Source organism: Prionailurus viverrinus, chromosome A2 (genome assembly GCF_022837055.1).
Source record: "Prionailurus viverrinus isolate Anna chromosome A2, UM_Priviv_1.0, whole genome shotgun sequence".
Taxonomy (NCBI): domain Eukaryota; kingdom Metazoa; phylum Chordata; class Mammalia; order Carnivora; family Felidae; genus Prionailurus; species Prionailurus viverrinus.
In genome coordinates, this window is record NC_062562.1 from 169,443,548 (window position 1) to 169,456,835 (window position 13,288).

At 46.6% G+C, this 13,288-nt stretch overlaps 1 protein-coding gene across 3 annotated transcripts in view; it reads right to left on the reverse strand.

The window, feature by feature from the left end:
- Positions 1 to 3,668: 3,668 nt before the first annotated feature.
- The window catches only part of ESYT2 (extended synaptotagmin 2), an 82,701-nt gene continuing 73,081 nt past the window's right edge, over positions 3,669 to 13,288 (reverse strand). For 2 of the 3 annotated variants that reach the window (XM_047830848.1, XM_047830839.1), the window contains 6 exons: positions 12,365 to 12,750; positions 11,115 to 11,213; positions 9,187 to 9,318; positions 7,398 to 7,503; positions 6,543 to 6,592; positions 3,669 to 6,446 (listed from right to left, as the gene is read on the reverse strand). In XM_047830848.1, the coding sequence (XP_047686804.1) occupies positions 6,401 to 6,446; positions 6,543 to 6,592; positions 7,398 to 7,503; positions 9,187 to 9,318; positions 11,115 to 11,213; positions 12,365 to 12,750 (819 nt within the window). In that variant the 3' untranslated portion in view covers positions 3,669 to 6,400. Of the gene's footprint in view, positions 6,447 to 6,542; positions 6,593 to 7,397; positions 7,504 to 9,186; positions 9,319 to 11,114; positions 11,214 to 12,364; positions 12,751 to 13,288 lie in introns of those variants that run through there. The other variant, XR_007146435.1, reaches the window with a different exon arrangement.

The following is a 13,288-nucleotide window of genomic DNA, read 5'->3' on the forward strand; positions in this document are numbered from 1 at the left end:
CGACAATTTTTTAAAAAATTTTAAATCTGGGAGTGCCTGTTTTTCCAACATCTCTGAAGGACTGTTTTGTCCAACATGGGACACTTGGCTGCCAGGCTCCCTTCCAGCCCCTGTGTCCGCCCCCCCCAACCCCCCCGCACCGGCCTGCACCGCCTGTGGTGAGGACCAGCGGTTATCTTACAGAGGAGTCCTGCGCGAGAAGGGTCTCTCTCGCTCTCAGACTGTCCTGGACAGTTTGACCATGAAGTGCCTCGGCCAGACCCCCTCACGTGGATCTTACGTGGCATGCGTGGGTCTCCGTCCGGTTCGGGCAGAGTCTCCCAAGCGTTCTATCTGGCCCTGCTCGCCACCCCCCACCCCGAAACTCCCTCCTGCGGGCGTCTCTGTTCCCCATACATGGTCTGTTGGCCTGCCTCTAATCTGTTGATTGCTCAAATCTACTGTTGAATTCCTTTAGTAAGTTTGCATTTCATTTATTATAAACTCCAGAATTTCTATTTAGTCCTTTTAATAATCTCTCTCTTTCCTGATACTCTTTATTATTCTCACACTTGCCTTGACTTCGTTTCTTTGAGCATATTTGTAAGCTGATTCAAGGTCTCTGTCCACTTAGGCTCAACATCTGGGCTTCCCGAGGGACGGTTTCCACGGACTGCTCTCCCCCAATACAGCCCATCCTTTACCACTGCTTTTACACGTCTTACGGCTTTCTGTTGAAAACCGGACATCTAAAATAATAGTGTGACAACTCTGTAAACGAGATCCCTCTCCTTCGACTTTGTCTGGCTTAGCAACTTTCTTGGGGTAATTTTCCGAAAGCTGCCTTGTCACGTGCTGCCTCTGAGGTCTCTGCTCAGCTGGCCGTGTAGCTCAGCTAAGCACTGGGGACAGATTTCCTCAGATGTGTAGGGACCGGGCCCTCTCCGTGCACAGCTCTGCAGATGCCCCCCCCCCCCCCCCGCCTCCTGGTGCCCCAGGGATGCCGGGTTCTTCAAAGCCCTCTGTGCACATCTCATTTCCTAGACTTCTCTTTCAACTGTTTCGCCGACCTGGTACACTGCCCCCAGCAGCCGCATGGTGCAGAGCTGCCACTGATGGGTTTTGATACGGGTTTCCCAGGAGCCAGACGGGCCAACTGGCTCCCTGACGATGTGGCTTTCAGGGGCAGCTCTTAACTCACTCTGCGTCCTCCCTGCTTGGCCGCAGTTCCCACTGCTATTGTAGCCCCCAGGCCGCTGCATGACTTTTCCTCATTATATTTCCCTTTTTAAAGTGATCTCCACACCCAGTGTGGGGTTCGAACTCACGACCTGAGATCAGGAGTCACACACGCCGCCGACTGAGCCAGCCGGGCACCCCTCATTATCTTTTCTAGGAGCTACTAATCATGTATGAGACACAGAGATTTATGTTTTTATGACTGGCCTCTTATTAAATACTTGCTGGTAAGTTTTCAGGTTATTTTCTTAGGTTTTGCAGGTAGACAATCTTGTATTTGAAAATGACTTCTGGGGGCACCTGGGGGGCTCAGTTGGTTAAGCGGCCGACTTCAGCTCAGGTCATGATCTCGCGGTCTGTGAGTTTGAGCCCCCGTCAGGCTCTGTGCTGACAGCTCAGAGCCTGGAGCCTGTTTCAGATTCTGTGTGTGTCTCCCTCTCTCTCTGACCCTCCCCTGTTCATGCTCTGTCTCTCTCTCAAAAATAATAAATAAATGTTTAAAAAAAAAAAAAAGAAAGAAAGAAAATGACTTCTGGGGCGCTTAGGTGGCTCAGTCGATTTGGGTGTCTGACTTTGGCTCAGGTTATGATCTCACGGTTTGTGAGTTCGAGCCCCGCGTCCGGCTGTGTGCTGACTGCTCAGAGCCTGGAGCCTGCTTTGGATTCTGTCTCCCTCTCTCTCTGCCTCTCCCATACTTGTGCTCTTTCTCTCAAAAATAAAGTGTTAAAAAAAAAAAGAAAAAACACTTCCTCCGTACAAAACGTAACCTCTCTTTTCATATCACATTGCCCAGGGTTTCCAGAATAACACCAAAAAAGGCAGACCTCCTGGCTCCTTCCCTACGTTTGTGCTCAACTGTTGCTCAGATGATCATACTGTTGGCTTTTTGTTGCAGTGTTTTTCTTTTCCACATTTGTCAGTACCTTTCTCTTTAGACTTTACCAAAAACCGTCAATAGGTGTTTGTCTTTAAGTGGAAACGTAAGACAAATTAATGTTAAGGTTGTGCCAGACTTTAGCCTTAGTTTATTCAGCATCTGGTTGTTCACAGTGCTAAGCAACGAGAAAAAGATTTAGGTGACACCCTTACGATCTGTGCCCTTGAGAGCTGACAGCGCAGCCAGGAAATGGTTTTCAATAAAGCAGAACCACGGGCGCCTGGGTGGCTCAGCGGTTAAGTGTCAGTCTTTTGAGTTCGGCTCCAGTCGTGATCTCACCTTCGTGTCGGGCTCTTCGTTGACAACATGGAGCCTGCTTGGGATTCTCTCTCTGCCCCTCTCCCGTCCTTTCTATCTCTCAAAAATACACTGTAAAAAAGATAAAGCAAAGCACTGCAGTGATGCTAAGTCTATGACTGGAAGCAGCACGGTGCTGAGAGGCCTTGTAACTGGGGGCGGGGGGTGTTGGTCCGGGACACCCGGGGAAATCCACTCCAAGCCAGGAAGTGAAGGGCAGTGGGAGTCAGCTAGGCCAGGGGCAGGGGAAGGGCAGGTTTGGGGTACTGATGGGAAGGAGGGTGGGAAGTCTGTGGAACCGAGAGGAAGCGTCAGGGGTGAGCGGCACTGTGGAAGGAAATACGGCTGGGAAGGCCTCAGGGCGTGGTATGCTGGGGGGGGGGGGGCTTTATTCCAAGAGCAAGGGAGAATGGTAGTGAGTTGGAGACGTGTTTTAAAAGACCGCCCGGCCTGTGGCATGGAGGGTGCAGGGGGAGGGGCCACAGCTCCAGCGCTGGGGGTGGCAGGCAGCACGGGCAGGGCCGTGGGCTCCTAGCAAAGCGGACGTCTTCTCGACTTGAACCGAAGGGCCTGGGGTCTGCACGTGGGAGGAAGGCAGAGGGACGGCCGAGGTCTCCACCTCAAGCTCCCGGACAGACACCGGCAGCCGGACAGAAACACCGCGGGCCCCTCAGTGCAGAGGGCTAACAAGGAGGCGCTGTGTTGGCGGGTGTTGAGCCCAGCAGCAGAGTCTGCGTTGCAGACATCAACGGGACACCAAGTTGTCGACGGCTGTCAAGCAGAATGCGGAGTAAACATTAAAAGAGGGACTGGGACTAAAACTTGCGTCCGTCTGCATTTACGGTCTGGCTGGAGAACCGGAGGGCCAGGCGTGTGGCCGCGGGCGCCCCGCGGCAGGGGGGGCTCCTCCGGGGCCCCCCCTCCTGCCTCAGCCAGCCTCTCGTCCGCTCTTCTCAGGACTCCGCTTACAAAGCACACAAAAAAGACCGTCGTTTTCTACTCGCGATGGCCTTTCAGATGAGTGTTTTCAAGACTCCGAGTCCAAGGCGGGCAGAGAAGAGCCAAGATGGGAACAAGAGACGAGTATCAACGACCTGATGTTCCTTTGAAAATGAAAGAACTCACAAATAGCATGTATAAAGAATCTACTTTTCAAGTTATTTGACCACACGTTAAAAATTTCATTTCAAAAGACAAAGGAAAAACAAATCACAAGTGAGCTAACGTAAGAGTTTATTGAATAAATACATGCACTGTCATGTAAAATTAGTTGATCAAAAAGGACATTCTCTAATAACAATTAAAAAAAGCCCTCTGCTGTTTTCCATCTGCAGTGGCGGACAGCCCGAGTATAAACGCGCATATACACTGGTCTCCACTGAGCTTCGGTTCCTGAAGAAAAAGGGCTGGCCTCCTGACGAACACTATCTCGTAGCACAGAACAGAGTTGCTGTTGAGTACAGCAACGATCTGGAACTTGGAAACACCGGCGTCACACTTCCGTACGCTAAGGCACAGGAGAAGCAACCCACATGGACAAACAGAACTCAAATCTGTGTAAGTTAATTTTCCTCCCGTCGATTCGGCCCAATACAGAGAAGCTAACGTTCCCTTTTCCTAGACGAATCGGTCATTAAGGAGCAGGGATGCCGATCTGGGGACCCTGGAGTGCGGAGTCCGGCCGTGAGCGGAATTCTCAGTCCTTCCCACGGAATACCAGAGCTTCCCACTGACCGCTCATTTGGCCATGAAGGACAGAATCACGCCTGGAAAGGTTTTTTTGTTTTACGTCCCCAGAATCGTCCCTTTCCTTCTAAAGAGAAGGAAGCCCGCTGCCAAGGTCCATCTCCAGGCTCCTCTGTCCCTGCGGCACAAGGCGGGTGTCATGCTGCCACTGGCTTTGTACTCTTCCTTGTACTTATTTTGCCTAATTGCTTAGAGCGCTGCATAAGGCGAATACATACCGCAAGGTGAGCACAAGGCAAAACCCAGATGTTCAGGATGTTGGTAAAAATCACTGGTATTGTAACTTCCAGTGAGCAGTCGTTCACTTTTTATAGATTATGCCAGAGGCCCTTCAACAGACTCAACGGAAAAAAAATCTTCAATAAATCTAATACCATGGACCGACGACTGGGTTTATTAAGTAATTACCTGCCTTTATCGCGCTGCTGAAACACCACCGCAGTTAAATGTTTTGTGGGCACCAATATATTCATCCACTTCCTCCTGTACATTAACATGGGAAATGGTTTATAATGAGGCTTTATAGTGAAGTTCCATCAAGTAGGAAGCAGGGAGATGACACTGGTCTTTATGATTACATGAACTGTGTTGTGAGGCTATAGGCTCCATTATATATAAACCTCCGGTTTAAAGTGTGAACTAAGAGAAGGGTAAGATCTGTTGGCAGGCAGAAGTACGCAAGGTAACAGCCAGCATCCACCACAGGCACTTTGGTGTGTTTGGTCACACGGGCCGCCCACGAGTCCGTGGAGCGATTCACGGTAAGATCCCCAGTTTCAACCACAAAGCTCGATTTCCCCAATGTCCTCACACATGATTTCAGAATGTTCTGATAGCTAAGGACTCAGTTGCACCATACAGCTTAACATACTGAAAACTCTTTCTGAGTCCGTGCGTGTTTCTCACAGGCGTGCACGGCTTAGACGCTGCCACGGAGCCTCAACCCCCAAGAGGTCTGGGACTCGAGGATGTAAAACGTGCTTTTAGTAATCTAAACAGAAAAACATATTCCCAAACAAAAACTGTATAACGATATCCCAATACTGAGGTCAGTCATGGCATAAAGTGAGGAAACCCCGGAAACGGTTAATTACAATCACCAGCCGCCGTGCTGGAACCCTGTGGCCCCAACAGTGGCCTCTGTGTTGGGCAAAAGGAAGCCAACGCCACCTCAGGGGTTCTGTCAACGTATGATGTCACACTGACGGGTGAATGAATGAGCTGTTGGTTTTTAAAACAACTTCCTCCTTACCCAGATCCACCCCACAAACTTTATGGTGACCACGTGAGCCTGTCTCTGTCTTCACAGGCTGGGAAAACACTGAAAACTAACAAACCTTATGACCGACTATTTCACAATAGCCTAACTGCTAACACTGAAAATTTGGGTTGTATTTTAGGAAGTGTAACTGTGTATCTGCGTACTATTTCATGAATACATTCTATCAAGCAATTAAGACATTTCATGTAAGAAACTTCAAGTTAGTGCACCATGACGACATGACATCCTCTTAGTATTATGTATTACTCAGTTACACATTTTTCCTTAGAAGCACTTCATCTGACTTCTCAAAAATACATATTTATATTTATAAAAGTGGTAATATTTTGAATATTTTCTTCATTCGTGATGGGCAGAACTATACTTATTTAATATTTAGTCTTTCAGCTTTTCTTTTTAAAAAGAAAATACCACAAAATTGGTCACTGAGAACTTTTCCTGCGAAGACAAAATGATTATGTGTCATAAGAATTTAGTAAGTCTTAGAAAAAAAATATATTTCCTTAATCCATTTTCTTCAGAGTTCAAACCAGCAGGTAGAGATTATAAAAAATAGTCTATTTACATGGCAGAGTGTACCTCAGCGATGTACAAAACAAGGCAACAGTAAAGCATATACATAGATCTGCTTCCTCATCGATACAACAGACATACAGCCTTACGTGACACAGTAACTAACTACTACCCTATTATATGCTAGAATAACTGGCAAATACTACAGGAAATTAAACATATAAAATTTAATGATAATATTGGCCAAATATGCCTAAAACGTCAACATGTTTTATAAAACTATTAAGATATGTATAACTAAATACATTGAAATTATAAAAACAACATTGGTACGTCTGTGGGAGGGTGCGCTGCGAGCGCACGAAGGTGGCTGGCACGCCGGCGGGGCTCCTCGTGCCCGGCAGGGACTACGTCACCACGTGTGGTCTCGTGCCATCTTCTGTGAGGTCGTACCTAGGGGTGCATGGGCACATGACAAGAGACATGTGGTCAACCGGGGAAAGTGTTGTGGAATAGACACACGGGGCTCGTCCGTGCTGGGACACTCACCACTGGGTCCAGCCCTTGGCCAGTTCTTCGGACGCCAGACCGACCAGCACCTGTGGGTTAAATGACACCTGTAACGGCGGGTGGAGCCCCGATCTCTCTGACCTCCTGCTGCCTCGGTATGGAACCCACGGTGTTATTTTGAGTCTCTCTCTGTCAATGTTTTTGACCCTGATGACCCCCCATGAATGATATGGCGGATCACATCCAAGAGCTCTGCCCTGTATCCAGGTCTCTCAAAGTTCGGTTATGAAGAAGGATCAGTGCTGGTAATTTACAGGGATATCGGCTCACACTCCATTAGTGCCAGCACAGTGGATCCGGATTATGTGTAAGCGGGACAGAATTCAAAACTCCTCTTCCCTAACTCACCCTCTGTGTACATTTAATGTTAAAGAATATATAATCTTATGCAAGAGTTACATGTGAATTCTGACAAAGACCAGAATAAATTCAGAGAAATAAAGGCACTAATTTGTTAGAAAAAGAATAGTTGGTTAGTGGAGGAGGCAGAACTGCAAGAGAGTATTTTCCTTCATGTTTTCTTTCAATGTGACTCAACATTTCTTTAATTAAAAAATTAATCTTTTCTTCAACTATATGTTCACAGCATTTGTGTGAGTAACATGCCAATAATAGGATTATGTAAAAACAATGAAAATAAAGTAATTTTCAAAATGTACTCATATTTTAGATGACATGGCCTTTCATGGTCCACTATTTTATAAATAAGCATTAATCAGAGAGGAAGTCCCCCCCTTTCCATTGATTTAAGTATGGTCTAAAACAATGCCCTTTGGGTAAGTGCTTAATGTTTATAAGATACAGGAACCGATCACGGTTATTTTTTAAACTTACTTTGCCAAGAAGCCCTTTGTCTTTGGACAGGAAGCCACCACTGTTCTTTACTGCTACATCCAGTGTCCTCCTCTGTACTTCTGGTAATGAAACGCTGAAATCAAAGCTGACACGGGAAAAAGAGGACCTCCCTTAAATTTCCCCATAATGCTGTTGTATTCTCATTATAACCAAAAAACAACCTTTCTGCTTACGAGACAGTTCTAAATGTTATGTTGTTTTTTATTATAAAATTGAGTTCTGTTCAATGTTTGGATCTGGCATTTCATGAAGACTCAAAAACAATTTTTGTTTCCCTTATTTTGCAAACGTAACCGAAGACTCTGGCCTCCTAAGTATGTGAAAGGCCGTATGTAAGTGATAAATTACCGAATTCTACCCCTGAAACCAACACTGCATTAATATTACTAATTACTAACATTTAGTAACATGTCAACTAAAATTTAACTAAAAATTAAAAAAAAAATCAAATAAAACAACACTAAGTATGCGAAAGAGGGAGCTACTGCCTGTGGCTCCCTCATGTATAGGGACGGGTGTTCTTTGAAGGTCTGCCCTGACTCTTCCTAGTAGTTACAATGGGGGACTGTGGATGTAGGTAGGACCCACTGGTTTTCTCATCCAGGCCAAAAGACTAAAGAGCAGTGATTACAAAGCCGGGGTGAGTGAAATAAAGAAAAGTAGTATGTGATACAGCTTCATGGAAGGGAAAAGATCCGCAGTGCACTTTTTAATGGCCGAAGTCAGATGCTACAAACAAAAATGCCTCCAGGGAACCAAGTCCTCAACGCTGGCTGGAGTTCAGCCACTGTGAGTCAGGGTCTCTGGCAAACCAGAGGGCAGAGGGCCTAAGGCCTGGGAGGGATGTGGCCGGAATGCGACCAGCCTTCAGGGAGCTTCAGCAGCTAGAATCCCAGACTTGCAGGGGGCGCGGGGGGGGCGTTTCCAAATCCCTAACTTTGGCTGCAACTAAGTGAGAACACTGTCAAAATGTGCTCACACCAGGGACTGGTGCACACCTCCTGTCAGTTTCTGTCTGTGATTTAAAAAGAGTTGCTGGCGTGAACATATGGGAAACAACCAGTCCATTTAAAGATAAATGTAAACAAAAGTGACAGATATTCTGACACCCTTTGACTTTATGATTTCCCAAAATGCTGTTGGTTTTTTTTAGCTGTAGACACTGTAACGTAAGGTAACGAGTTTGCAGACTGAAGCTCTTAAGGGTAGCGCAAGGCCCCCGGAGGTCCTCGAGGTGCTCTCTGGAGATCAGCACCGATGGCAGAGGCAGATATGACCTCTACTAAGACAGACCATTAAAGGGATCTCCGAAAATGTTAGACAATAATGCCACTCTTTTCACTTTTTCATTGTTTTGGAAACTAGTTGATTTTTTTCAGAAGAATGTTGTATTTTAAGATGTCATAGACTTATTGTGATTTAAAATAAACTTAAAATATACTTATTGTTGAATTCTTAGTTTTTACTTATAAGTCAGAAAAATCAATAGATACAACCGCCCAGAATGGAAGTTCCGCGAGGTCCACAATCACTAGTTTCCCTTCCACAGTGTGCACAGCCTGAACCTACTATGTTTAGCCACTTCTAGACCAAGTTCAAAATGTTCATTTATTTATGTTAACAAGTCCGTGTGTGCTAATCTGGAGTTTTTTCACTGATACTTCCCAACAATGTGTTGGTTTAAATGCATTAGTCATTCAAAGGTATTGATCAAGCCTTTTTTAATTTCTGAATTCGACAGCCTACCCATCTTGAGTGAGCACCATACCTCTGGTCAAACACGGGGTTCAGTGTTTTCTTTGACACGTGTGTTTTTCTCCTTCCTGACCTCCTCTTGTCTGGTAACAAATACATGCGGACATAGGGGTCAGAGCCATCTTCAGAGAAGGCAATGAGATTTCTTACGACACAAACCAGAGAACACTCGATATTAGAATCTAGGAAAATGACCGTTAGCATCACGTTCAAACTTCCTACTTTGATTTATATTTACTTACACCACTGAGAAGCAGAAAGGAGCAAGTGAGTTTCTGTCCTCACCCTGTGCTAGCCTGTTGACGAACGCAACTTTCACCTCCGTTTCTTGAGCCCAGAGTTTGGGGGACATCCTGATACTTGCTCTGCTTTGAAAATGGAAGCTGTTGTTTCTAATGTCCAGCTTCTCCCAGTGGGAAGGGATGTGGTTGGCCTCACACCAAGGGAAACCCCATCCTCAGTGCTGCCAGGCTGCTCCCCCAACTCTCTGCCCTTCGTTCACCTAAACCTTTCACCTCCTTTGTGCAACCCATGCTGCTCTTCTCCTCGGACACCTGGTCTGAGCCAAACAGAGTCTGGGAGTTAATTATATGCAACCACTTCAAATTATTCACTTACCGATCAACCTGAAAATCTAGTTAGGGGACTATTTGCTGAGAGTCCTCTACAACAGTAATTATCTCACAGCAAGAATGTATAAGGTGCTCAATAAATAGGTTCAGAACTGAAGTCTACATTTATATAATTTCCTATGTTTCTAACAGCCTTTTATTATTTTTTTTAAGTTTATTTATTTACTTTGGGAGACAGAGAGAGAGAGAGAAAGAGAGTGAGAGAGATAGAACCCACATTTTTGAGAGACAGAGCATGAGCAGGGGAGGGGCAGAGAGAGAGGGAGACACAGAATCCAAAGCAGGCTCCAGGCTTTGAGCTGTCAGCACAGAGCCCAACATGAGGCTTGAACTCACAAACTGTGAGATCATGACCTGAGCCGAAATCAAGAGTCAAATGCTCAACCCAAGAGTCAAATGCTGAGCACCCCAGGCGCCCCTCTAACAGCCTTTAATAAGATCCAAATACTTATGCCGTACATTTATATCCTAACTACTACTGAGAGAAGTCACACAGAAGGGAAATAATTAGTTGGCTCCATAGCATCATCACTAATCAAAGACAAATTAAAGCAATGCTGCCAGCTCATGTTACACTTACTAAATCAGTACGCTGCACAATAAACTTCCTGATGGGGGCAGGAGAAGATACACCTGTACCCTGGGTACCAATGCCAGCTGGCACGTTCCAGAAACAGTTTTGAAAGACTATTGGCAATACCTGTCACGATCCCATCAACCTTTTGAGATCCTCCGAATTACTGACATAAACTTACTCCTGGAAATTTAATCTCAAAGAGACACTTCGAGAAAAATATGTTCATTACCATGTTACATGTAACTTGGACAATCTAAACATCCAGCAGTATGGAATGTTGTATAAACTGCAGTAGAGCAGTTCAAGATGTAGTACAGGGGCACCGGGTGGCTGAGTGGGCTAAGCATCCGACTCTTGATTTCGGCTCGGGTCACGATCTCACGGTTCGTGGGTTCCAGGCCCACCTCAGGCTCTGTGCCGACAGCGTGAAGCCTGCTTGGGACTCCGTCTCCCTCTCTCTCTGTCCTTCCCCTGCTCTCCCTCTCTCTCTCTCTCTCAAAACAAATAAAAATAAACTTAAAAAAAGGAGTGGATTACAAAGCAACCAAAATGTTTATGAACAGAAACAATGTCAAGAACAAAAAAAGAATGCAGCACTGAATACTAAGTCTGTAGTATAACATCATTACTTTGTCCTTCAAAAATGAAATGGGTTCATCTGTTTAGTGATGTCAGAGCTAACATTCGCCTCTCATCTAAAGCCCACCTGGGGGTTCCGGGGGCCCAGCTCACCTGCAGGAGTGCACGACCACCACAAGCTTGTTTCTCTGCGAGCTGTGTCGGATGGTCAGCTGGATCTGCCCCAGGGGCGACTGCCCCAGTGTCGTCCCACTGGGGAAACAAAGCAAGAGGTTATAGCTCTCCTCAGAACTGAACGGGAGTGAGTCAACTGGCACAAAAACAATCAAATTACCCACGGACTTGAGCATAATCTGGACTTCTATTAATCAACCAGTCAAACTCTTATCTCAAATAAGGTTTCAACATAACTTAATTATCCAGAACTGACAGCTTTCCCAGTGAGGGCCCATGGTAAAAAGGAGACTCAGGAAATGTCCTCATTACAAACATCGATTCTGTGGCCTCTGCAAAGCAACGTCTAGCCTGTAAGGACCCAACTCTACGTGTGCTCCCTCAAAGCCCCACGTGCACTGCTTGCCCTGATTTTCCCGGCAGCCTCTCTCAGGAAGCTTCTCTCTCAGGGTTGAAGCACAGACTCCCAAGCCCGCCAACGGTTGCCCTGGTGCAATGTCCCTCAAGATCATCGCGGCTACTCCCCAAATTTAGCTCCTGAGAGAAGTGCTTTCTTATTTAAAGTTCTATCTCCTCCTAGAGCAAGAGAGGAAGGGACTGACTGCTTTCTTCTGAACGCTGAACCTGAGAAAGTACGAAGGAGAGAGCATGCTGAGTGTGGGTCACATGCGTGTGACTTCCTCAACCCCCAGGAGTGCATTTCATCTCTGCCTCCGCTTCCTATGCCTCGACACACCTCTCGGAACAACAAACAGCAAGAACAGCTTCAAAGGGCCACTTCGTTCCTTCCACTGATGGGAAGAGGTTAACGTCTGAAGCTTATGATAACTGCAAGCTGTCTTCCTCCTTCTCTGAAGAGCCCAGGAGCACAAGTATGAATCCAAAGACTAGACAACACATGACCGGTGGTAGTAAGGGGGTACTGAGCGAACAGGACTTGTTCTTCCAACACAGACACAACCACGGCACGAAGAGCGAGCATCAGCTCTAGGTCCCGCCTCCTGGTCTGAGGACAGGCACACAGGGGCTCAGACCCTCTTCTATTCACCCCGAACCCCACTGCTTCTTGGTCCCTAGTCAGGTCCTAGAAATGGCAGGTTTATTTTAAAAGGCCAACACTCAGTGAGCAAAAGGGCAGGGACACCTCAGGTTCTTTTGGCTAACTCAAGACGACGTTAGCACGAGACGTGTGCTCTGATTGGACAAGGACAAAGGAGGGGTCTGGTTACTTCTCTAGCTGCCGCAGCCTCTGTCGAAGCTCCTGGGTGGCGATGGGCAGGGATATGTCTGAGGCTATGCTTGGAGTGGGCTCCTTAACGGAGATATGGCTGGGGGAGCAGGTGGCACTGGTCTGGAGGCTGGAGGAGCTCCTGCCCAGGTCGCGTGGGCCTTGGGGGCTGGCCTCCACAGGCTGGGCCCCCTCTTCCACGCCAGGCTTATCGCTGCCCCCGACGACTGGTGTGCACGGGGCTGTGCTGCCATCACCGGAGCCCGGCGATGCGGACGCGTGAGATCTGACAGATATTTCTCTCCCTTCTTTGGAAACAGAGGGTCGCTTTACTTGAGCTGAGTGTTGGTGGTCTGGGGACCTTTCTGGCTTTTCAAGGTGGAGTATCTGCAAGTGGAAATAAACACAAAATTAAAATCAGTGACACTAGAATGGCCTGGTATATGAATGGCTTTAGATATATTCACTTGCCAATGTCTATTTAAAACTTGGCAAAAACATTATAAACAGTCTAGTCTATATGTCCAGCTACTCTGTTATTGGAGTGATGCCACATTATAGTAAGTAGAAAAAGGAGGGGCACCTGGGTGGCTCAGTAGGTTGAGCACCCAACTTCAGCTCAGGTCTTGACCTCACAGTTCATGAGTTCGAGCCTCGCATCTGGCTCTGTGCTGAGAGCTCGGACCCTGGAGCCTGCTTCAGATTCTGTGTCTCCCTCTCTCTCTCTGCCCCTCCCTACTTGTGCTCTTTCTCGCTCTCAAAAACAAATAAAAACTTAAGAAATAAAAAAAATGACTTAGTTCTCATTTTTAGAAAAAAAAGAAGAGAAAGGAAAGTTTAAGTAATCAAAATTATCGCTTCCATGATGTAAACATAATTTCTCTTCAGCCTCTTCCGTTTGCGTGCATGCTTGCACAGCTGTGGG